The sequence below is a fragment of the Nesoenas mayeri genome (genome assembly GCF_963082525.1).
Source record: "Nesoenas mayeri genome assembly, chromosome: 4".
NCBI classification, from domain to species: Eukaryota; Metazoa; Chordata; class Aves; order Columbiformes; family Columbidae; genus Nesoenas; species Nesoenas mayeri.
Window position 1 is genome coordinate 77,236,281 of NC_137540.1, and position 26,421 is coordinate 77,262,701.

The 26,421-nt window shown below is 50.7% G+C and overlaps 1 protein-coding gene across 1 annotated transcript in view; it reads right to left on the bottom strand.

Annotated features, from left to right (window-relative positions):
- Window positions 1-14,149: 14,149 nt before the first annotated feature.
- The window catches only part of DYSF (dysferlin), a gene marked incomplete at both ends in the record, with an annotated part of 93,799 nt that continues 81,527 nt past the window's right edge, over window positions 14,150-26,421 (bottom strand). The window contains 4 exon segments of the mRNA XM_080343877.1: window positions 14,150-14,188; window positions 23,996-24,143; window positions 24,723-24,832; window positions 25,473-25,651. Of these exon segments, the coding sequence (XP_080200003.1) occupies window positions 14,150-14,188; window positions 23,996-24,143; window positions 24,723-24,832; window positions 25,473-25,651 (476 nt within the window).

The window sequence follows — 26,421 nt, forward strand, 5'->3', positions numbered from 1 at the left end:
CTGCAGTATGGTCAAGCCAGTAAGTATGATTGATCAGTTTTGGGCCCCTCACACCAAGAAAGGGCTTGAGGTGCTGGAGCGAGTGGAGAGAAGGGAACGGAGCTGGTGAGGGGCTGGAGCACAAGTGTGATGGAGCGGCTGAGGGACCTGGGGGGTTCAGCTGGAGAACAGGAGCTGAGGGGAGACCTTCTGATCTCTGAACTGCCTGAAAGGAGCTTGGAGCCAGGGGGGTCGGGCTCTGCTCCCCAGGAACAAGCGCCAGGAGCAGAGGAAACGGCCTCAAGTTGCCCAGGGGAGGTTGAGGTTGGATGTGGGAACAATTTCTTCCCCAAAGGGCTGTGGGGCATTGAACAGGCTGCCCAGGGCAGTGCTGGAGTCACCATCCCTGGAGGGCTGGACAGACGGACATGAGGTTCTCAGGACATGGGGTGGGGGAATAGGTGAACTTGATGATTGTGAGGGGCTTTTCCAACCCAAACCATTCTATGATAAATGCCAATAGTGGCAGGACCCTGCTCCCACCTCATCGAGAGGGAGAGGGAGAGGGAGAGGGAGAGGGAGAGGAGAGGAGAGGAGAGGAGAGGAGAGGAGAGGAGGAATTATTTCTGTTGGAAAGGGAAACACAAAGAAATGGATCTGCTCTTACTAGACAGTGGAGCAGCTAACAAGAATCAGACATCTCGCTCTTGACCCGTTTCAGACAGGGGATGGGACCCCTCTGCCAGGTTCTCCTGCCCCAGGTGAGCAGCGCAGATGGGCTCCCCCCTCCCTCCTTTCTCTGCTGTCTCTTGTAGACTTTGCATCTTGGGTCTCAGATCTTCCCTTGCCAAGCAAAGCTCAGATATCAGGAGGGGCACAAGCCACCTCCTGCTCCCTCCTGACCCGGTGGGAAGCACCACAAGGTCTTGCTGGAGCTGCTGCCACAACAGGGGCTGTCCTGGGTGGTATCTGCCGCTGCTTATCTTCCTCCAGCTAATATTTTTCTCCTCTTAACAGTAGCTGTTTGCTACCAAGGAAAGAATCCCTTTTCTCCACCAGCCCCACAGAAGTTTCCCTCCCTGCTGTTCCCCTTGTAGGAACCATCAAGATGTGCATGCATGGCTTTCACACTGATCAAAGCAATTAATATGTGTTTTCTTTTCTTCATTAGGAAATTTTATTGTTACTGTAAAACACAGCAGGGTTCGGGGCCCCCCCAAACCTCCATTTAGAGGTCCGAGTGCTGGCAGGACATCAGCGGGATCACAGACCTCATAAAGGCGCACGGCGCAGATCTTCATTCATGCATTAACTTGGCATGACGTTTATATAAACCCAGACTCAGCTTCCATTACCCCAAATCCCCAGCCGGAGCAACTGGACTCCTGTCGTGGCAATTAGTCTTCTGTCCAAGTTGGCAACGCTCTTCCTGTCAAGGTTTGGATGATTTACTGTGCTGGAATGGTCTTGTGGGGAGGTGGAGGGAAGGTCTGTTTAACTCTGTCAGCAGTAAACCTCCCTTTTTTTGCCCATTCTCATCCCCTTCTTTGCCTTGTTCTCACCCTCTTGCTGCCGATACACACCAGGCTCTTCCCTCGGCACTGAGTTCACTGGGTGGTTTGGTAGGAAGGTGGGAAGGATGCGAGACTTGCAAGAAGTCCACAATGAGCCCATGCTCTGCTGCTCCACCAGGCTCGTGGGACCCAGACAGGGTGCCCTGTCCTGGCTCTGAAGAGCAGATGGTGGGTTGATACCAGCCACTGAAACAAGCTCATGTGTCCCACCACTGCCAGGTCTCACCCAGCCGCTGTCTTCCAGCTATTTTAAGCTATTTTCAGCTACCATAGAATCACAGAATGTCCTGAGCTGGAAGGACCCACCAGGATGATGGAGTCCAACTGCTGTCCCTGCACAGGACACCCCACAGGTCACCCCATGTGTCTGAGGACGGTGTCCAGTCTCTTGTTGAACACTGTCAGGTTGGGGCCGTGACACCCCCCTGGGATCCTGTTCAGTGTCCAGCACCTCTGGGGGAAGAATCTGATCTTTTCAGATATTTTCCTCCCTCACCATGATCTGAGTCCTGCAGCCACAATACCTCTTTTTCTCTTTTATCTTCACCTTGCTGCGCCTCTCCACACTGTGTTTGCATGAAGAGACAAGCAGTCAGCGTGGGTGGTGTCAGAGGGACACAAACTGCCCAAATGGCAGCAAAAATCCAATTTATCCAGATTTCAGGAAGCTTCAAACCCCACCTAATCCTCAGTGGTTTTAATGACCGTTTTATAGAAGGAAACCTTCACAAGACCCTATCCCCCATGCAATTCTCTGCCTCACACCTAAGACACTTCCACAGAATCATTGAATAGAATAATAAATACTAGGATAGTTTGGGTTGGAGGGACCTTCCCAGCCCCCCAGTGCCCCCCCTGCCATGACAGGGACATCTGCACCAGCTCAGGGTGCTCAGAGCCCCGTCCAGCCTGGCCTGGGATGTCTCAGGGATGGTTCATCCACCACCTCTCTGGGTACCTGCCCACGCTCTCAACACCTTCAGGAACAACAATTCCTTCCTTATGTCTAGATGTTGGGGTTCAGCACGTCTTAGAGGCAATGACCGCTCGGTTGGGTAAGGTTGGAGTGATGGATGATGAGCATCACCGGGAAAAGTGAGACCCAGAAACCCCAAGCAGCATCCGCGGGGGTCAGGAGGGAGCAGGAGGTGGCTTGTGCCCCTCCTGATGTCTGAGCTTTGCTTGGCAAGGGGAGATCCGAGACCCAAGATGCAAAATCTACAAAGGACAGCAGAGAAAGGAGGGAGGGGGGAGCCCATCTGCGCTGCTCACCTGGGGCAGGAGGAGAACCTGGCCCATCTGAAGTGAGGTTTGAAGTTCATATTCCTTGTTTCATCAAGAAAGAAATCATTTCAGCCATACAAAAAGCAGCAACTACCTGGGCAAGACAGACATTTGGTCCAACTGCTTTGTCCTCATTTTTCAGATGGAAAAAATATACGGAATATTATTATTTGCAGTAATAATAATTTATTTTTCATAATGTCAGTAGCATTTTGGTGGGGAGAGTCCTCAGCGCTTTGGCTCAAACAAGAGCAGCTGCAGACGGTTCTTACTTGGTTGCATGTTTTCATTTTGAGTTTCGTTGCTTCTACCGCAAAAGACAAGGAGAGAAAATGAGGGTGACGTAAAACTACCAAATGTGACCTTTTCTTGTTCTGTTTTAAACCAGAACGGTTTGTTTTTGCTATCAGGAGCCTCCCAAATTCCCAGGGGACTTCTGAGGAAAATAAGTGTTTTTAAAGGGATTTTTTTCCATGCATTTTTGGGTAAAACATGCGGTTTCACCTGTTTCAGTATTTGCTTCTGCTCCCTCTGTCTGTGTCTGCTCCCCACTTTGTGACAGCATGTTCCCCCAGCAAAGCTGTCTTCTGGGATTAAGGGTGCTGCTGGGTTTAACAATGATCCATCTGTCAGGCTTGGAAAAGCAGGAGGAGAGAACCTACTGCAAGCTGGGATTTCAGCATCCAGCCTGCCCCTGGCACCACATCCTGTATTCCCCTTGAGGAGCGGATGGACTCGGGACCATCTTGGCTTGTTCCATCCTTTTTAGCCCCGTTTTGAGGCCTCACAGGCGGCAGGTTTGGATGAAGGATGTTTACTGGCCCAGGCTGCCCAGAGAAGTGGTGGATGAGCCACCCCTGGAGACACCCCAGGCCAGGCTGAGATCTGAAGGTCCCTTCAACCCAAACCGCTCTCTGATTCTATTATCCTATCCACATGTCCACTGCCAGCCTCTGTCCAGGCACTCTTTCCCAAGTAAGCTAAAAAGCACATTTCAATCTGCACAAAGTATTGACATTTCAACCAAGGAGTCTGGATACTCCATTATCTCAAGGCGATGAAGAAGCTGATATGTCTGTTAAGGGCCTTTCCACGATTGGGACATAGGAGAAAGGAAGACGTGGTTGATAATCTGATGTTTTTCCACCAGCAGCTTTTCCTTTGCTTTTATTTCTTCTGCATTCTGTTCATTGCACAGCTTGCCGTATATAAAAATAAACAGTCAGTTTCAAAAGCCTGTTACTGAAAAGTAGCATTTAATGGTCTCCAGAGCTTCAGCTGGTCTTCTGCAGTTTAATAGCAAGCAGACCTCATGGAATGAGGCAGCCTGGTGTGTCCCATCCACCCGCCAGTGTGCAGAAATGGGTTTCCTGCTACAGACATTCTCTAGTCTCTGTTTCTCCTTGGCAGGGTGAGGCTGGATGGGACTTGGACCTGAGGGCTTGTAACTTCTGCGTGGCCCAATGTGATGCCTATGGCTTTGCTTGGGTCCGCAGGGTAGGAGTTCAGAAGAACTCCAAGGTCGTCAAAGGGGGTTTTCCCATAGCCATGATGAAGTGAAGGAGATAATGGACAGGTGCTCTCACCAGTGGAGCTCTGAGCTGTTGAAATTCAGAAACACAGCATCATAGAATGGTTGGGGTTGGAAGGAACCTCTGAAGATCTCCCAGTCCAACCCACCTCCTAAAGCAGGTTCACCACAGCAGATCACACAGGGTCACAGAGCAGATCACGCAGGGTCACAGAGCAGATCACACAGGGTCACAGAGCAGATCACACAAGATCCCAGAGCAGATCACGCAGGGTCACGGAGCAGATCACGCAGGATCCCAGGTGGGTTTGAATGTCTCAAAGCAGGAGACTCCACACCCGCTCTGGGCAGCCTGGGCCAGGCTCTGGCACCTCCCAGCAAACAAGTTTCTGCTCATGTTCTGATGGAGCCTCCTGTGTTTCAGTCTGTGCCCGTTGCCCCTCACCCTGGCGTTGGGCACCACTGAACAGAGTCTGGTCCATCCTCTGACACCCACCCTGAGCTATTGATCCATTGATCACATCCCTCTCAGCTTCTCTTCTCCACTCAACAGCCCCAGCTCTCTATGTCTCCTCAGCACAAAGATGCTCCAGACCCCTCAGCATCTCTGTGTCCCTCCCTGAACTGTCTCCAGTGATTCCTTGTCCTTCAAGGTTTAGTTCTCCATGATCTTCACTTGTAACAGAGGAAGTTAACACTTCAATACCAGCCCTCCACAGCCTTACAGTTTGGGTGAAATAAAGACAGTAGAACTTGTCGCAGCCACTTGAATCATCTGTGTGGTGGCTTTCAGACTGGAAGTGTCTGATAGGTTCTGGAGGTGAGCACATGTTTAAATTTGCTTTTATCCAGTCTTGTTGCAAGTTTGGAACCAGATTTAGGGTGAGAGTGTCTACATTTAGCAAAATATCTTCCCTCAGAGATGGTGATGACCATCCTGGAAACTGGCAGCTGGAGCTGTTAAACAGCTAAAAAGCGGATCCTGCTACCCTGGGTCAACACGACAGGGGCTGAGGACGTCACAGGACACAACTGAGCCTCAAGCACCAAACCCTCTGTGGAGGAAACCTGAGGCATGAGGAGATGAAGCACCATGGAGGAGGGTCCAACCTTGAGGGAAGGACCAGAGCCAAAGGCCTCAGGTTGCGCCAGGGGAGGCTGAGGTTGGATGTGGGAACAATTTCTTCCCCAAAGGGCTGTGGGGCATTGAACAGGCTGCCCAGGGCAGTGCTGGAGTCACCAGCCCTGGAGGGCTGGACAGACGGACATGAGGTTCTCAGGACATGGGGCAGGGACAGGGCGGGTTATGGTTGGACTCCATGATCTTGAAAGGTCTTTTCACACCAAAATGATTCTATGAAGGTCAACACCCAATACTGGTGTTCTAGCTGCAATAAAGGCCTGACACGTATCCACAGCCATTTCCTCTCTATTTTAGCTCTTGTAACAACATTTTCTTTTAGCTCTTCTTCTTGGTTGGGATTTACTCCTGTCTGTTTTGTGACTGTCAGATGGAGACCTCTGAGACTGCTTCTTGCTGGGCCAAACAAGCCGATGTCTTCTAATCTTTTCCTACAAGGAGTCTCCATTCTCCCAGGTACCTCATAGCTCTTCCCTGCGTTTTCTCCAGGTCTTTGGCCGGCTCCCTGCACTCCAGTTCTGCAGAAAGGCTGAAGTTGCCCAGGATGGACAACATCTGGGGCAGATCCCCAGCTGGTGCTAATTCCCCCCATGGCCTGGCTGAGATGGGTGGGGAGGGATGAAGGAGGGGATTATCCTTTCAACAGTTCATTCTTTATGAACCATTTGAGAATCAGCAAAGGTCTCCAGCATTGCTGTGTGGTTTCCTGTGTTCAAGCCACGAGGAAGATGATACCAGCTGTCTCCATTGCCCATAAGATTTGTGTTTTCTGGTATTTCTTAAAACAGACAGTGCTATATGGGTATTTTTAGGATTTTTACTTGCAAAGAAAATCTTGGAATTCCAAATCCTTGATTACTCAGACAGCTAGGGGGGGAAAAAAAAAAGCAGCCTTTGTATTATTCTTTCCATCTTCTTTCCTTCTGATTGCATAATTTCTAAAAAAGAGTAATGGTTTTGAGGGGCCTGACTCCAGATTGCTTGCAGTCCCCAGGGTAACAAAGAAGAGATGGGCAGAAACACACTACAGCGAGGGGAGCTCCACCAGACCTGGGCTTGGTGGCATCTCACCCAGCTTCCAGCACTGAGGACCTTCCTGTCCCTCCTGGGGCACTGGGCAGCTCCAAGTCCCCAGACAGACCCAGCCCCACCACTTTAAGACTCTCTTCAGCTACAGTGACTCATCTCCACAGGTGCCAATTGTTTTCTGTTGACCACAGAGGAGGACAATCAATTCAGGCTTTGTTTTCCAGCCTACAGCCATCTACATTGCAAGCAGATGACTCTTCCCACTGTGTTTTCATTGGCAAACAGCAACCATAAATCTCTTGCTTGTTCAGGTTTGGGATTTTTTTGTTGGTTTTTTTTTTTCCCTTTTCCATATCCACCAAATCCCATTTGTCTTTATTTGCTTCAGACAGAAGTACAACCTTGAGCCTGGTCCAAAGGACAAAGAAAAACGGGGATAAAGAGGCTGCTGCCTTCTCCACCGACTGCTGATCCAGTTTAAGTGCCCTGGCTTCGTGCTTTTCATAAACATGGGATTATGCTGTTTCCAGAGAAAACCACCGAAAGGTCCCATCGTTGGAAGGTAGAACAGATTAATTTCTCTTATGCATGTTGAGAAGGACATAGAGGGAGAGAGAAGCCAGATCTGAGAGAGCTGGGGCTTTGCTAATTCGGGAGGCTGTCATTCTCCATTCCCCACGGGCTGGTGGCCTTTGATGAGGTCTGGACACAAACTGATGGCAAACCACAAGTGAAAAAGGAGGAGAGGGTGGGGGAAAGAGGGAGAAAAGACCAAAGAGAGGGGGGAAGGTGTAGCCTGGGCACACATGACTTGGAGAAACGCTTCTGTTGTCATCCACCAACTGGACCTGTGGTTTGAAGGTGTCTAAACTCCCGCAGCCTGATACACAGCCCAGATCACCACTCAGACCAGGCTCACCCTCTGTCCATGCTCTCAGTCTTCAAGTCATTGCTAAAATGTTGCCTGAGCCTGGAAACCACAACATTCTGGCCATGGGGAGCTGAAACATGGAGAACTTCAACCTCTTCTCCATGGACTGGGTGGATGTGGTTGAGACGAGGACAAGCCTGGTTCAGCCTGCGCCAGGCACAACGTGGACTCTTTGTACTACAGCTGTAGCCCAAAGTGTGGACAGAAAGCACATGGTCCTTGAGACTCAGTGGGTAGACCTTGCTGAAGACCAGGAGAGGAGGTGCCATGACCACCACAGTGTAGCTGAGACCTTTCTGTGCCCCAAAACCTCATCGGCACTGTGCAAAGAAAGCACAAGGCACCGCTCCTTGTTGTGGCATTGATTTAGTCCAAAGCGTGGGACCTTCGTTCACTGACAGCCCTGTTTTCTTTGCACAGTTCTTCCACAACTTGGCATGTCGGCAGCACCCTCCAGGCCTGAGGAACCATTTGATCTCATCTCCTGCCTCTGATCTGGAAGGAGGGTAGAGAAATGGCAAAGAGGGTGTTAAACCCTGCACCATTCATTCTCTTGCATGGCTTATTGTGCAATGATTTGTCGTTATATTTGACACCTAATGGGGAAAGTCCTTGCCCTGCTCAGAAAATCTCAGCCTCACTCAAGGTTCTGCTCTGGGACTTTGCTTTCTCTTGTGGCAGCAAGTTCACAAGGGGGTGCAAACATGCCAAACTGGATCACAGTCATGTTTCCTTTCTTCTTCTTGTCTGCAGGTCATCCTGGAGTCACAGTCTGAGGGGATAAGAAATTTCCAATCAATGTTCTACAGACTTGTTGATGGGATTCGCTCAGCCACAAATAAACACCTCAGCTGGATCTCGTCAAGCTCCTAAAGACTGAACACAGAACGACTCCTCCAGGGCTGTGAAGCAGGACAAGACAAGCTAATGGTGAAAGACAAGGTCTGGGCAACGTGACACTTGTTCAGTCTTGGCTCCTCTAGCTCAGCAAAGCAGCAGCAGCCACAGCCACCCTTAGGCAGGATTATTTTGTCACCTTGCAGTCTGGATGATCGTGCACATGGACTGGAACTAACACCAGACATCCGGCACACAGGTAGGGGTGCATGGAATCAGAGGATGGTTTGGGTTGGAGGGATTGTCCCAGCCTCCAGTGCCCCCCCTGCCATGACAGGGACATCTTCACCAGCTCAGGGTGCTCAGAGCCCCGTCCAGCCTGGCCTGGGATGTCTCAGGGATGGTTCATCCACCACCTCTCTGGCCAACCTGGGCCAGGCTCTCACCACCCTCAGGACAACAATTCCTTCCTCATGTCCAGCCTGAATCTCCCTCTTTCAGTTTAAAACCATCACCCCTTGTCCTATCACAACAGGCCCTGATAAAAAGCCTGTCCCCATCTTTCTTATCAGCCTCTTTTAAGTCCAGAAAGGCCACAATAAGGTCTCCCTGGAGCTTCTCTTCTCCAGGCTGAACCCCCCCAAGTCATTCACAATGGAGAGGGATCACAACTGGCTCTACTGACGCTGCAAACCTGCTGCATCTTTCTCTGCAGTCGGTCAGTGTGAGCTCCTCTGCAGCAGAGCTTTGGATCTGGGAAGCATGGGAACTGTGAGACGCTGACTTTGCCTGGGATGGCAAGTTTCTGCAGCAAGGATGGATGAACTGAGACCTTAAGCACCATATCTTGAGGGCACAGACAGAGCTGGTTGCTGGAGGTCCTCTAGGTGGTGCCAAGTTACAGCTGACAGCATAAAATCACAAAATCATGGAATCATTTTGGTTGGAAAAGAACTTTAAGATCACGGAGTCCAACCATTAACCCAGCACTGCCAAGTCCAGCACTACCCCATGTCCTGAGAACCTCATGTCCATCTGTCCAGCCCTGCAGGGATGGTGACTCCAGCACTGCCCTGGGCAGCCTGTTCCAATGCCCAACAAAATTGTTGTATCTGCAAAGGTGCCACTGGGAGCGGACAGAAAACACATAACCCATAAAACCTAATCCCTGTGTGGAGGAGAAGAGCCGTGGTTGTGCCGCTGACTTACTCCAGTCCCCAGCCAGCCTGAGAAGAACAGATTATTTTATATGTTATGAAGACAGTGACCACTTTTCTGCAGCATGCGCAGCTCCCAGCGCCACAGGTGCCTGACTCCTGAACGAACCAGCGGTAGCACCAGCACCTCCAGCATCACTGCTCATCTTGTAATCACAGCATCAACAACTGGAAAAAGCATTTTGAAGCGCCCAGTAGTTACCACCACAAGTGCTCCTGACCTGGAGCTTTCCAGAAGAAAAAGGGTTAACATGGGCTTGTGCCCCTCACCCTCTTGGGGGCTGCGCGGGAGCCCTGATGCTGCTCCAAGGCACAGCCAAGGGCCTGGGGGTCTCCCCAGTGTCACCCCAAAGGCCAAAGCTCAGACCAAGTTGCTCTCAAAGGTAAGAGAACGTTTCGCGGCGCCGAGGCTGCTCCGCTGCAAGGCGTTTGAAGCACCGGTTATTTGAGGAGGCTGGGATGTGAATGGGAAAAGCAGACGAGGGGGGGAAGGAAAAGAAAAGCTGATTTTCCTTCTGGAAGCTGATGCGTGGCGGAGAGGAGAGGCGGCAGTTTCACGCCCCATTGCTTGGGTGTCTCCATCCTCAGCGCAGAGCAGAGCGCCCAGACGTGATGCGCAAACCATCCCCGAGCGCCTGGCGTATGGCTGGTGTGGGATGGACACAGACGGCAGCACGGGCGGGCTGGCGGGTGTCCCGGCCACCGCGGGGCCGTGCTGGCCCTGCGGGAGGCTGGGGAGAGCTCAGGATACCAGCCCAGGGGCTCCAGAGAAAATGGAGCTGCCCTCATACTCATCATAGCCCTCTCTGTGCTTCCCTCTACAGGGAGGACTTGCCAGGACCAGCAAACACCGTTCTGTGTCTGGGAGTATTTTAATGGGTTAGATCCTAAGTTTAGACTGAAACCAGTTGTGTCACGCAAGGCCAGGGCTCTGTCCCCATTCCCAGCTGAAGATTAGAGCACTGCCCCACGTCCCTCAGAACCTCATGTCCGTCTGTCCAGCCCTCCAGGGATGGTGACTCCAGCACTGCCCTGGGCAGCCTGTTCAATGCCCCACAGCCCTTTGGGGAAGAAATTGTTCCCACATCCAACCTCACCCTCCCCTGGCGCAACTTGAGGCCGTTTCCTCTGCTCCTGGCGCTTGTTCCTGGGGAGCAGAGCCCGACCCCCCTGGCTCCAAGCTCCTTTCAGGTAATTGTAGATCCATAGGATTCTTTCGCGCTCTCCTATTCCCCAGCCAGCCCCCTCCTCTCCAGCCACCTCTCACTTTCAGTAAGTGTATTTTGGGTGTTCGGGTTTATTAATGAAGGGGGCATCAACCTCTTTGCGAGCGACTCACCAGCAAAACGCTGGAGGTTGGGTCCCCAAAGCCACAGGCAGCACAAGTTCCTTCACCCACCCACTCAGACACAGGTGCCTCCTCCTTGCGGGATGCTCCAGATCACCCATGACATTTGTGAGGCCGCGCACGCCATCTCCGAGCTCACGGGACGAGGTGTGTGACCCCCATAACTCCTGCACGGCACCGTGGATCAGGGGACCATGCACAAGAGCACCGGGGACATCACCCACCACAGCCGGGGCATCTCACCGCTCTGCAACCCAGCATCTCAGGGCAAAATGCACGGACGGAGGTACGAGCGGCCGCGTTACCTATGGGGATTGCAACCCCAGTCCCACGTCTGTCCTCCCTTCTCCAAAATTTTGCTTCTGCTCCTTTGCAACCGCAGCAGAGAGTTCAGAGAACAGCAACCGCTGTTTCCCCGTCCTGCTCCAGCTGTATTGTTCCATTCCCACACCGAAGCGGGGATGTGCTGTAGTTCCACCAACACAATAAAACACACTAGGAAAAAAGGAGGTTTCAGAGCATTTAATTTATAACCACAGTGCGATTTGCATCATTGTGTATAAGGCATAGACAGGTGATACAGACATTTTTGGGCATTTCAAGCCCCTGAATAACAAGGAGCCACAGGGAACAGTTAATGTAGGTCCTACCTCCTGTCTGGCTTTGGTGGAGAGACACAGCCAAGCTACACAGTCAGGCGAACAGGTGGATGTGGCTGTTCAAGCAGCAATGCAAATGGGATTGAACTGGTATTTTCAGATGGTCAGATGTGCTTTTATCCACCACAGTCCCATGGAATCATCTTGGTGTGAAAACCGGCCCTGCAGCCTGGGCTGGGAGCACGGAGGATTGTGCACAGGGCTGTAACCCTCTCCTTGTCCTCCTGCAACAGGATGCTCCGGATCCTGCTTCCCCCATCGCTGATGACCCATTTTAATTTGAGCTGCTGCCAAGTGCTGGGGAATAAAACATGGTCTGTGAAGAATCACCGAATCATTGAACAGTTTGGGTTGAAGGGACCTTCAAAGCTCATCCAGCGCCACCCCTGCCATGAGCAGGGACGTCTTCACCAGCTCAGGTTGCTAGTTAAACGTAAGTAACACAGGAGAGTGTTTTGGTAGGGTTGCTTGTCTCTGCTGGGATAGACAGTGGTTGTCATGATAGGATGGGTGATGAGCACCCAGATATAAGCAGCTTTGCACTCAAAGGGTCACTCATCACGTACAGATGAGGTTCTTAGGGACGTGGTTTAGTGTTCGAGTTGGGTTATGGTTGGACTCGATGACCTTAATGGTCTCTTCCAACCCAAACGCTTCTGTGATTTCTTTGGGGCTCTTGGCACCAAGATTTGATATCTGAAATAAGTAAACGTCACAGAGACGGGAAATTTCCTGATCTCTGCAAACCAAAGCAAGGAAGTGAAATAACGGCCCTGATTTCGCGCTGTGGACAGGAGAGCCGTGCCAGCCCCTGGCGACACGCACGGCCCCCCCGGCAGCCTTCACAGCTGCTGCTTTGGGGAAAGGGGCGCTGGATGAGCCGAATCCCGGCAGCAAGGACGGGTTTTATCGCCGCAGGTTCTGTGTCACAGGCACCATCGTCACACATGGGACGAGCCGCCCCGTGCGGTCTGGGCGCTGTTACAGAACTGAATAACCAGGGCTTTAATGCTCATCCCAATCCAGCAAAGCAATTAGGCGTGGGCTGTTTTTTCCCCTGCTTTCTGCTAAGCGCAGGCTTAAGTGCTTTGCTGGAGCAGGAGCCCACATTAGCACAGTTTGTCCTGAGAAACTCTGATCCCCCGGAATCACTTTTCGCTGCTACTTGTTCTCACGTGTCAGGCTGAGCAGCAACAGCTCCAGGGGACAAACACAACAGAGGACGATGCGTCTCGTCCTGCTGAAGGGCAGCGGGGAAACGTCTATTCATCATCAGAGGGACCGCAGCAAAAGCCACACGATGCTGGAGCAGCGGGACGCTTGTCTCTCTAAGGGACATTTGCTTTCGTGCTTGATGTCCCTCTTGCGGGATGAATGGATGCGGGATGACAATTTGAGGCTAATGCTGCTTTGATTAGAATCCGTCTGATTGCAGAGGGACAGACGGACAGGAGGAGGCAATAAAAACCAGCAGTGTCCCAGCACTGCGGTCCCGGCCCCGTTGCGGGCACCGTTTGCTCGGGGGGCAGCTGAGTGAGACCTGCAGGACTCGGCTCATCAGGAGCTGTTTGCGGAGCAGAAAGCCAGCGGCCCTGCTCCCAAAGGCGCAGGGATGTGTGGGGATGTGCCCGTTGGTGCCCAGGCGCAGCGAGCTCCGCAGGCGCTTCGTGCTGCTTTGATGAGCATGTTTGGAGCACAGGAGGAAAAGGAGAAAGACAAATACAAAGGCCCAGCTGCAGGGGTTGCAGAGAGCAGGTGAGGAGAAAAGCCAAGTCCAAAAGCCAAGCTTTGCTCCTGGGGATGCTCAGGGTCAGGCTCAGCCCGACTCCGCTCTCTGGTTTTGCAGGGAGGGATGTGGGGCTGTAGAGGTGAAAGAGCAGCTCAGAGGGAAAACAAGCTCCAAAAACCATGAGCCAGACCGTGCAAGCTGCACAGAATTCAACAGGAGTTTTGGTTTAGCAGTTACAACCAACCTCTGCCCAGGTTTTGCATCTCAGCCTTTTCCCTGAGTCCTGTGGCTTTTGCTCTCTTTGGAAAAGCAACGTATGCAGCACATTTCATCTTCAGTAGGCTTTATACTCCTATAAAGCGGGTAATACACGCTGCATGGCGAGGCGAAGCGGAGGCTGGGTCCGAGTGCAAGGAAAAGCGTGCTGAGAACCCGGGACACGTTGGGTTGGAGGCGCTGCCAGCGCCGGCCGCCCGAGCCTCCTCCGCTAAGCCCCGGGTGCGCTCGCAGAACACACAGCAGAACGTCCTTTCAACCCCCATCCAGTTCCGCACTGGTGCTCAGGCTCTACAAACCACAGCAGATTCACAGAAAACTTCTAAAAAGTATGGGGAAAAAAAAAGAGACAGACAAAGAAGTAAACCATGAAATGTTTAGAGTGAGTGTGTTTTACGTGCTGCGCCGAGGCGGGTGCTGCAGGTGGGACTCTGCATACAGCGCCAGGGTTGGTTGTATCTTCGTTTTTCTGTATGTTGGCAGCAGCGCCGGGGCTGAGGGAGGCGGTTCCTGCCCCACCTCCGTCCAGGGGTGCGATCCGGTGCACAGGCCACAGCTTCTCCCCAAAACGCGCCGGCAGGCACCGAACGTTCCGGGCGCCCTCCGGCACGGCTTCACTGGAAAGGCTTCACCAGCTTCATAGCAGCGTAGTTCTGGGGATGGGAAACAAGGGAGAGAAAAGCTGACGTGGAGCAGGTACAACCGGGCGGCACACCGATGTTAAAGCATTTCTTGGCGCTGCGTATTATAAAATGGCTTGTATTTTATGTTGGGGGTGGGATGTATTAACCATCCATAACTGCTACTTGTTTTATTCCTAATCAGGGGAAGTGATCCTTCCCCTGTGCTCTGCCTTGGGGAGGCCACCCCTGGAGTGTTGTGTTCAGTTCTGGGCCCTCAGCTCAGGAAAGAGATTGAAGTGCTGGAGCGGGTCCAGAGAAGAGCAACAAGACTGGGGAAGGGACTTGAGCACAAGCCCTATGAGGAGAGGCTGAGGGAGCTGGGCTTGTTTAGTCTGGAGAAGAGGAGGCTCAGAGCTGAGCTCAGCACTCTCTAGAACTACCTGAAGGGCAGTTCTAGCCAGGTGGGGATTGGTCTCTTCTCCCAGGCATCAGCAATAGGACAAGGGGCCATGGGCTTCAACTCTGCCAGGGGAAATTGAGGCTGGCGATTAGAAAGCAATTCTGTGCAGAGAGTGGTCAGGCATTGGAACGGCTGCCCAGGGAGGTGCTGGACTCGCCGGCCCTGGAGGTTTGTAAACTGAGATTGGCCATGGCACTTAGTGCCATGATCTAGTCAATGGGCTGGAGTTGGACCAAGGGTTGGACTTGATGATCTCTGAGGTCTTTTACAACCCTGTCCATTCTGTGATTCTCTGATTCATAACTGCTACTTGTTTTATTCCTAATCGGTTCATGGGAACAAGTCCCAAATGTGCCTGCATAACGGGTAGTGCATTTTATTCAGATGCTTTTGATTCATCCCTGAGACATCCATTCTATTTAGTTCTTTAAAGCTTATAACCCTGCCGACACACTTAAAAGAGCAACTCCTTTGAATATTGAGACAAGCCTGTGTCTAATTGTGGGATCTCACATTAATATAGGAAGGATTACCAAGCACAGCACAGGCTTCTCCATGTAAAACAAACATACGGTTTTGGGATGACTTCAACCAGACAAGTGTCCTGCTACCTTTTAAATACAGAAGGCTTATCACTAACAAACACATCGGTTTCCGTCTCTAAGTGCGTTTCTGAATCTTCTCCTAATCTATTTCATTAAACCTGCTCTAAGAACAACTCACGCCCGGGTTTGATTGCTCCTTGCAGCAGTTTTTGAGACGCTGCTCCCCACAATCACAACCTCCGAACAATGCAAATGTAATGCCAACGTTTATGGATCACTGCTGTCCCATTGTTTAAAACGCACCATGGTGAACTCAGTTCTATTTATTTGAAAATCAGCTCCCGTTCTCACAGTGAGCAACACCAATAGAGCCCTGAACACACTGAAACGTGCTAGTCAATTTTAAAACCAAATTATTCCAATTGCGTGTGTAAGAGGCAGAGAGGTTCCAGTGCAGCTATGAACACAAACAATGAAGCACTTGCACATGGAAGAGCTGCGGATCAGATTCAACACCTCACGCAGTGACATAATCCAAAAGCAGAAATACAAAACTCACCAACTTTAACATAAAACAACCAAACCCCCTCATACAACCCACCCAACGAGACAAGGCTGAAGATCCCGACTCATCTACAGCAGCTCTGTTCCACTCAAGCAGAGCTTCAGGGCTGGACACCAGCCTTGCCTCAGAAAACACACTCTTTGGTCAATAAATTGTAGCTTTGACAAACCAAGGTAGAAATGAATTCCACAATCACCCCGCTAATGATACACAAATGGTAGTAAATGTTGCTCTGTTTTCACTTCTCTATCTAGAATCACAGAATTATTTTGGTTGGAAGAAACCCTTAAGATCGAATCCAACCATAACCCAAATCTAGCACTAAACCATGTCCCTAAGAGCATCATCTAGACATATATGTGCAATGGAATTCCACAAATGTTTATGGGACTGTATGCATTAGAGTGTTTGTAGTGTGAGTCCATGTATAGAAAGAGGTAAATGAAATAGCCATGAAAAAGCCATGATTGGGTGACCGGAAAACATGTTCTAGTCTATTTAAAAAAAAAAAGTTTCTATTGTTGATACCAGAAATAATCACAGAATCACAGACGGTTTGGGTTGGAGGGACCTTAAAGCTCCCCCAGTGCCCCTCCTGCCATGACAGGGACATCTGCACCAGCTCAGGGTGCTCAGAGCCCCGTCCAGCCTGGCCTGGGATGTCTCAGGGATGGTTCATCCACCACCTCTCTGGCCAACCTGGGCCAGGCTCTCACCACCCTCAGGGACAACAATTTCTTCCTCACGTCCAGCCTGTATCTCCCTCCTTTAGTTTAAAACCATCACCCCTTGTCCTATCACAACAGGCCCTGATAAAAAGTCTGTCCCCATCTTTCTTCTCAGCCTCTTTTAAGCCCAGAAAGGCCGCACTAAGGTCTCCCCGGAGCTTCTCTCCTCCAGCGGAACCCCCCAGCTCTCTCACCTGTCCCCAGCAGAGCTGTTCCAGCCTCGGGTCATTCCTGGGGCTCCTCTGGCCCCTCTCCAGCAGCTCCATGTGTGTCCTTGAGGTTCTGTTCACTACTCAAGTTTTGACACCTCACATTACAGAATCACAGAATCACTTGGCTGCCAGAGACCCTTAAGATCATCGAGTCCAACCATAACCATCCTTTTCCCCACAATCCCACCAAAACCAGTGACCTAATCCACTCCACCTTACAGGCTGGACCCTTTGGAAACGAGCCCTGGCCCTGGTCGCTGAGCGTCCCCCAAGATGTGCCATGATGTTTTCTGGTTTTCCCACTGCTTTCCATGGCCAGAACCTGCGCCAGCTCACGGCAGCCACCAGCCGCCTGAACCGCACGGGGACGCTCTCCAGTCCTGCCCATCCCGCTTCAGTCTCTTGGTAAAAACCGAGACCATGGATTATCTCCAAAGAACCCATCAAAGAATAAGCTGTTCAAACGCTGCTTATCAAGACCATGATGACAACGCAGACTGAGACACATGTTTAGGTTGCTTGGAAAGAGCTAAATTTAAAGCTGATTTAAACCCCTGTGACCACACACTAGCCCATTTGGAAGTCCCTCCTAAACACATTGAGTTTAATTGGGACAGGATGTTCTATCGCTTTGTCACTTTAAAAAAATAAGAACCAACAACTTTGGAAATAAAGCATAATGGTCATTATCAGCAAGATCTGTGGAGAAATGGGCAAACGGAGAAGAAAAAGCCAACACCACACAACAGAAGTAAAGTCTGACCAAAGGCATCTTGATAAATGACAACATGTAGCAAATCCTGAGGCAGTTTGCCAGCGAGGATTTCTAATAATGCCATAAATCAAGCAAGCCAAGTTAGGGCAGTTCACCAGAAGTCATTAGAAAAGCCTCCAGTGACATCCAGCCTTCGAATGAATTACCCCTCCATTTGTCTTCAGAGTCTGTCCTCCAAAACACTCCCATTTTTTACGATTTGACCATTCTGGAGGGGAGCGAGTTTTCTGTCCAGCTACGAATCTGTATTAACGAAGTGCTGAAAGCCAAGGAGGATTATCAATCAGCGCAGCAAGCGAGCTGTAATTAGAATGAATGGCGATGGAAGTGACGCTGGGCTTGCAGAACACAAACAGAGCTTTAAAAGCCAGTAAACATTTTCATGGTGCTGCTCCAGCTGGAAGGAGCACGACATTTTTCTACGGTAGTAGCTACTAAAATCTTTACAATAATGACGGTTTTGGGGAGATAACTTCACCACAGTATTCCTTACATGGAACGGACGCAGAAAACACAGGCTGGACTTTTATAACCTCTTCTTCTGGCCTTGTGTCCAGCCCAAGACTTCCACCCAACTGCTGCCAGAGCAGAAGGCAAAGCTCTTCTCAGCCATGGCAATGTCGGATGAAAAGTCCATCAAAGTCACTGGACCTTCCCAAAAAGCCACAAATGTGCCATAAACAAGTGCTTCAGTACAGGAGTTTGGGGTGGAACTAGACTGTATCTTGGAGAAAGACATATAATCTTGATACGTGGATGGCTTGAGCAATGATGAATTTACCACAACTTTGGCAAACTGTTCTAATGGCTCGTTACCCTTTGCCTCAAAAATTAGCGTCTGATTTCCACTGGAATAGAATCACAGAATCGTTTTGGTTGGAAAAGACCCTCATGGTCCTTGAGTCCACCCATAACCCAGCCCTGTCCCTGCCCCATGTCCTGAGAACCTCATGTCCGTCTGTCCAGCCCTCCAGGGATGGTGACTCCAGCACTGCCCCTGGGCAGCCTGTTCAATGCCCCACAGCCCTTTGGGGAAGAAATTGTTCCACAGATCCAACCTCAACCTTTACGTTTGACATCCAGCTGTTGGGTCTCATTATACTTGCACTTATTGTTTAAAGAGTCTCCTGATGTCAAGTGGAATCTCAGGACTGTGTAAGGAAACCATATAGGAAATATCCAGGGAGTTCTTCCCAGAGTCCCAGCTTGTACCGACCGTAACGACAACCCCTCCGCAAAGAGAGCGAAGGCAAACCAGGGAGGAGCCTGAACCTGACACTGGGACGGGTGGAAGAGCCCAGGATAAAAGAAGAAAAAAGAAGAAGAACCTCAGAATATCAGATTTTCAATGTTTTTTTCCTATTTTTGCAAAACCAGACAACTGTTTTTTAAGGGAATTTGCAATACCATGCAGTTTTCCACCCAAAACCAAAAGGCTTTTCAGTTGGAAATGGCCTTTCACCCACTAAAACGAGTTGCTCTGCAAACAGTCGCGCTAATGATGACTGATTTCTGATGGACCTGTGCCTAAAGTTCTCGTGCTCCCAGCTCCCCACGTGTCCTGATGAACCTTCTCTTCATCCCAAAGCACTCACAGCCCCTTCCAGGGACCCCAAATCCCTCCAAGGCAACCAAGGCACGTTCCCTGTATATATAAAATAGATTTTTCTATATTATAGATATTTTTAAATCTATTTAAATATATTTATTTATATACATATTGCAGAATATTTGCATATAATATTTTGCAGAATATTTTGTTTCTCACCTCAATAGGGAAAATATTTCCCTGGGGTGTGAAGTATCTCACAATGTGTATTCTGAACGAGACCGACACACCAGCATTTTGCCTAGAAATCCTGAGGTTTTGGGAAACACCGGGTTTTTTTGGGCACTCCTGTTGGAAACCACAGACGGCCCTTTGCTGTTGCAGGTGAAATCATGGAGCGGTCGAGTGGGACATTCGCTCTTATTCTCCAGCTCTTCTGACCGCAAAGCCAGGACTGTGGTGGGAAGCTTTCAGCACTATATGGGCACTAGGCATAAATCCAAATAATCCCATTTTTACACCAAGAGCCAATGAAAACGCCCTGGGTTTGTTTCCAGGGAGGATTCCTACATGTCTGGGATGGAGGGTGACCTGTGCAGGGCGACCTTAGCGCTCGGGACCTGCAGATTCCCAGGGCATATTGTATATATCTATACAACAGGTATCACAGTATCACAGTATGTTTGGGATTGGAAGGGACCTGGAAAGCTCATCCAGTGCAATCCCCCCATGGAGCAGGAACACCCAGATGAGGTTACACAGGAAGGTGTCCAGGCGGGTTGGAATGTCTGCACAGAAGGAGACTCCACAACCCCCCTGGGCAGCCTGGGCCAGGCTCTGCCACCCTCACCCCAACAAATTGCTTCTCATATTTAAGTGGAACCTCTTGTGTTCCAGCTTGATCCCATTACCTCTTGTCCTATCATTGTTTGCCACCAAGAAGAGCCTGGCTCCGTCCTCGTGGCACTCACCCTTTATATATTTATAAACATTAATAAGGTCACCCCTCAGTCTCCTCTTCTCCAAACTAAAGAGCCCCAGCTCCCTCAGCCTTTCCTCACACGGGAGATGCTCCACTCCCTGCAGCATCTTGGTGGCTGCGCTGGACCCTCTCCAGCAGTTCCCTGTCCTGCTGGAACTGGGGGGCCCAGTGCTGGCTCATAGTCATCCTGTTGTCCACCAGGACCCCCAGGTCCCTTTCCCCTACACTGCTCTCTAATATGTAATCTCCCAACCTATACTGGAACCTGGGGCTGTTCCTGCCCACATGCAGGACTCTACACTTGCCCTTGTTAAATTTCATCAGGTTATTCCCTGCCCAGCTCTCAGCCTATCCAGGTCTCTGATGGCAGCACAGCTTCCAGTGTCACCACTCCTCCCAGCTCGGTGTCACCAGCAAACTTGCTGATAGTCACTCAATTCCCTCGTCTAAGTCATTAATGAATATATTGAACAATACCGGCCCCAGCACTGCCCCCTGAGGCACTGCACTGGATACTGGCTTCAACTGGACTCCGCACCATTGACCACCACTCTCTGGCTTCTCTCCTTGAGCCAGTTTGTAACCCACCTCACTGCTCTATTGTCCAGACCACCCCTCCTCAGCTCAGCTGTGAGGATGCTGTGGAGACTGTGCCAAAGGCTTTGCTGAAGTCAAGGTGACCACATCCACCGCTCTGCCACCATCCATCCACCTTGTTACATTCTCATAGAAGGCTATGAGCTTGGTCAAGCATGACTTCCCCTTGGTAAAGCCATGCTGACTGCCCCTAATAACCCTCTTATCCTTGATACGCCTTGCGATGGCACCAAGGACAAGCCGTTCCATCAGTTTCCCAGGGACAGAGGTGAGGCTGACCGGTCTATAATTACCCGGGTCCTCCTTCTTGCCCTTTTTGGAGACTGGAGTGGCATTTGCTTTCCTCCAATCCTCGGGCACCTCTCCCGTTTCCCAAGACTTGGCAAAGATGATGGAGAGCGGTCCAGCAATGACCTCAGCCAGCTCCCTCAGCACCCGTGGGTGCATCCCATCCGGACCCATGGATTTATGGATGTCCAGACTAATTGCTCCCTAACCCAGTGCCCATCGACTAAAGCAAACTCCCCCATTGCCCTGGCTTCATCGGGGGTCTCGGGGTACAGGGCTCCCCAGGACAGCCCCCGGCAGAGCAGACAGAGACAAAGAAGGCATTCAGTAATTCTGCCTTCTCTGTATCTTCTGCCACCAGGGCACCCACCCCATTCCTCAGTGGGCCTACATTGCCTCTGGTGTTAATTTTATCCGCTACGTATTTGAAGAAGTTCTTTTTGCTGTCCTTGCCCCCTCTCTCCAGCTGTAATTCTAAGGGGCCTTGGCTGTCCTAGCTGCCTTCCTACAGCCTCTAACAGCAGCCTTATATTCCTCCCAAGTGGCCAGCCCCTGCTTCCATGACCTGTAAACTCTCCTCTTCTGTTGAGCATACCCAACAGATCCAACCACGCAGGCCTCCTGGCTCCTTCCTTGACTCCCTACGTGTGGGGATGCTCTGATCTGAGCGTGGAAGAAGCCATCTCGGAATGCAGTCCAGCTCTCTTGGGCCCCTTTTCCTTCAAGCAGCCTTGCCCATAGGATTTCCCCCAGCAATTGCTTGAAAAGGCCAAAGTTACCCTGCTAAAGTCCAGGGTTGCAATCCTACTCGCTATTCTGTTCCTCCCGCACAAGATGCTGAACTCCACCATCTCATGGTCACTGCAACCCAGGCAGCCCTCAACCTTTACTGCTTCAACCAGACCCTCCTTGTCAGTGAGGATGAGATCCAGTAGTGCACCTCTCCTAGAAGAAGAACCTCAGAATATCAGATTTCCATTTTTTTTTTCCTATTTTTGTAAAACCAGACAACTATTTTTTAAGGGAATTTGCAATACCATGCAGTTTTCCACCCTCCCAATCGCCTGTGCTGAGTGGGAAGGGGCAGAGGGAGGGAGTACAGGAGGAGGCGGGGGGAGAGGGGTTAACAATACATCTGCCACGGTGTTATTGTCACCCCACACTCAAACCTCGACACACGGCCAGAGCAAAAAGGGCAACGGAAGCAGGGAAGGAGTATTAACCCCCTCTGCCTGCAGCCCCCGCATCCCTGCGTCCCTGTTCTGCTCGGACTGATGGTCCCTGTGCCCTAACGGGATTCCCTTGGTGTCTCCCTCCCACCATCAGCCCTTTTCCCAGGATGAGAGGGGCAGGACACACACACAAATCCTCTCCCTGCCCCATGGGATCTCCAAACTGCCCGCGCAGAGCGAGGATTCCACCTCCAGCAGTAAACGCAGCGAGGTCCTTATCTTAAACAGGACCCCATGGTGCTCCTGGCACACAAATCAGAACAGAAGTGAGGAGGGATTGGTTTTTCCACGCGGTTAATCAGGGATGTCGTGGTGAGCTCTGCCAAAAGCTGGGATGCCAGGAGCATCCTTCATAGCCAGGCACCACCAGCGCGGGCGCCGGGTCGGGTGCCTGCTGAGCTCCATCTCTGAGCAGACACAGAGGGAAGCCGGCCAAATGCATGAAACCAGAAACATTCCATGAAACACGGCCTCGCTGTTTCAAAATCTGACTAAAAATCGACCCGACCAAAGTGTAATTAAATACAACAACATTTAGCTAGGAAAGAGGGAAAAATCTCAAGTAATAATGAGTGTGAATCAATATTCGCAGTTTGCGTTGTTTTTCTGTGGTGCCGCTGGAACGAAGGCAAAGCCACTTGCAGCTCCAGGAAAACACTGAGTTTTTTGGGGAAAAGACTTGGTTTCTGCTATTTGACATAACGAGGAGTCTCCACAAAGGGCTCTGAGTGCAGGGCAGGGAGGAGGCAACGCCGCAGAAACCTGCGCCTGCACAATTATTGCCTCCTTCTTACTGCTTAGCACCTCTGGAATGGTTTCTCCAGCCCTTCCCATGGCCAGGAGGACAGAGAGATGGGGAGAGTCATGATTTAATCCCTTCCTTCGCAACAGGAACAACTGAGCGCGCACGACTTCAAATCATCTGAAAGCGATTACGGCGGCGAGGAGAAATTCCACACCTCGCTTTTTGGTTGCACGTTGCAGGCACACAAAGCCATCTGCAAAACCCAGCCACGTTCTCCCACGTCAAGTTATAAATTACCCCAAGGAGTTCTTTTCTTAAGAAAAAAAATCCCATAGAAGGAGCAGAATTTGTTAAGTGCTGGAAAGGGGGAGGCGGGTCATTTTTCTTATCAGTCTGGGAGGAGGGGAAATGCATCCAAGAACCAGCATGAATTATTCTAGTGCTGTAGAAACAGAGGAGGATCCAAAACCCCATCCCAAGCCAAGCTGGAGGCACGGGCCCCGTTATTATTTATTTTGCTTTGCAGTGGAACCGACGGTAAGGCAAGAAAAAGCCACTTTCTTGATGAATGAGGTGAAAACCCCCCTCGTTTCAGACATTACGTTGGTACAACGTGCTCCGAGCCTTGATAACGAGAGATAGGCCTGACCAAACACCTATAAATTTCTCTGAAACTCTAAAGAATTACAGACCGCTGCTATTTTTGCTGCTGCTCAACCCTGTAAAACGGCCACATTGCTAATTGGGCTGCATGATCATCAGGGATTTTCTCACCTCCAACATCAGCTGCTCGATCCCCTTTGAAAACCATCATAGAATCATATTGGTTGGAAAAGACCTCAAGATCATCAAGTCCAACCATAACCTGACTCCAGCACCAAACAACATCCCTAAGAAAATCAATTAACCTCAGGGTTATTAGACACAAATTAAAACACGGGCACGAAAAGGTGAGCACCACGCAGTGAGTCTGCAGCAGAGACCAGAAACACAAGCTCTCTTTTTGACCCATCATGGTCCCCACTAGGTTGTTCCTCAGGGCGTTTGCAGCCACGTGTGCTGTCACCATCTCTGTCACCACAGAGGTCACAGGGATGGAGAACTGGGGGAACACCCAAGCCTTTGGTCAATCCCCCATCCTCCCCTGCACCCATCGTACCGGGAAGGCGTAGATGAAGATCCCCAGGAAGAGCAGCAAAATGAAGAGCACAATGGCCAGGATAACCACCCACTTGTACCGCCGCCACAGGATGTACTTCATGGTCTTGTACGGGGAGGTGAACCACAGGAACGAGGTCTCTGGGCGCCTGGAGCCAAACAGAATTGAGGTCATGGCGGAGTTCCATGGCAGTTTCACCCTCCTGGATCCCCAGCCCCATGAACATACCCCGGCTGCTCATCCTTTAAACCCGCATCCCTCTGGGTGGACCATGTCAAAGGGCCTCCTTGGTGGTCCAGACCAGCTTCCCAGCCACCCTGGACAGTCTCAGCTTGTACAGGATCACAGAATCACTTTGATTGGAAAAGACCTTTAAGGTCATTAAGTCCAACTGTTCCCCCAGCCCTGTCCCTGCCCCATGTTCTGAGAACCTCATGTCCGTCTGTCCAGCCCTCCAGGGCTGGTGACTCCAGCACTGCCCTGGGCAGCCTGTTCCAATGCCCCACAGCCCTTTGGGGAAGAAATTCAACCTCAACCTCCCCTGGTGCAACTCGAGGCCATTTCCTCTCAATGGCTCATAGTCTGAGCTTAAACAGCTCAGAAACTGAGCCTACAGGGGAGCAAGCCTGTTGTAGACAGCAGACCTCAAACTGGGAACCCAGATTTTCAATTTGCTCTTGAAAACTCTGTGCCCCGGTGGTTACTTTTCCACTCAAAATGCTCTTACTTGGGGTCCTCCAGCCTGGGGTTCATGTTCGGCTCGTCCCGCCCCACGCCAGCTGGCCGCTCTTCATGCTCTTGTTCAGCCACAATTTCCAAAGTCATCTCCAGCTTGCCCTGTGTGGGTTAAACAAACACAAACTTATCAACAAAAATACTGATTGGGGAAAGCAAAACTACTCTGAGTGTAACCCACCCACACCAACAAGGGCCATGAGGAACCCAGTAAGAGCAGATTTCACACAGGTCCCTCACCTGCCCACTCCCACTTTCTCAGCAGATGCTCCAGGACACCTCAACTGTCACTGACACTCAACTGAGGGCAACTGACTTGAGCGTCTTTGCTGAATGATTTAATTCACTGCCCAGACTCCTTTACCTGCATTGAACAGTCGCCAAAGACTTGAACAGGAGCCCAGACATTTGTATTTAAATATATCAGTCTGGCAGCTGAAACCTTTCCCTGGTACTTGTCCCCACACAACATTATTAAGAATAGATACGATAGAGTCGGATGAGGAGGCACGTTCCAAAAAACCACAGCAAAAATCCCACAGAACAAATAATTTCTTCTGAGGCATTTGTGTGGTGCTGGACAAACCCTGGAAGACATCCTGCCCACAAAAGCTGGTCCAGTTTGTGAATCTGCAGCCCAAGACTCTGTTTCTGGCCCTGATCACGGAATCCTGCCCAGCCACGTCCCTCCTCAATGCTTTGAGTGAGCTCCCCATGAGAACACGTGCAGAGGACACCTCACCGCCAGGATCTTCTTGTGATCCTGCTCAGCAACGCAGGGCCACCAGCCCTTGACGGTTTTCTGCTCGAAGAGGGACACAAAGCGACTTGAGGCCAAGGTCTCATCTACCAGCTCCAAGGAGCACTTCTCAGCCGTCTTGGCAGGTTTGGGCATCTTGTTGAGGTCCATCTGGATGGAGCCTGCAAGGAGGAACATTAACGGGAGGACATCTCAATGTAACAGGTCCTTAGAACGTGGAATCTTTCATAGAATCAGAATCACAGAATAGTTTAGGTGGGAGGGACCTTCCCAGCTCCCCAGTGCCCCCCCTGCCATGACAGGGACATCTGCACCAGCTCAGGCTGCTCAGAGCCCCGTCCAGCCTGGCCTGGGATGTCTCAGGGATGGTTCATCCACCACTTCTCTGGGTACCTGCCCAGGCTCTCACCACCCTCAGAGGCAAAAACTTCTTCCTCATGTCTAGATTCTTAAAACCAGTGAAAATAACAGCACAGATCAGGGGTTTTTTGTGAAACACTTTGGATTAAAAGTGCTTTGCAAAAACCAAAAACTACTCCTGTTTTTTTGGAATTTGCAAAAAATGACTGTTGGCAGCAAAGAGCTCATGACGTGCAGAGCCAGAACTGGAAAACACACCTCGGAGAGGGCATTTCAGCACTCAGCCTACGTAATTAATCAAAGACAAGTTGTAGAAGGATCTTTATCACATACCTGCTCAGTGAAGCTTTTGATTTTGCAGGATTTTTAGTGGCAAAATGAAAGGCAGCGCATGATCCAGCCCAAAACCTGTAATGCTGGAGCCTGCAGCTTCTGCACAGATCATCTGCTGCAAGGCTCTGCTATTTTTCCTATTAGAGGGTTTTGTTTTATTTTTCTCTTGGCACAAATCTCAACTTTTGAGGATGATTAATGAGTTAGCACTGAAAAACGACTGAGCTGTGTTCGTGTC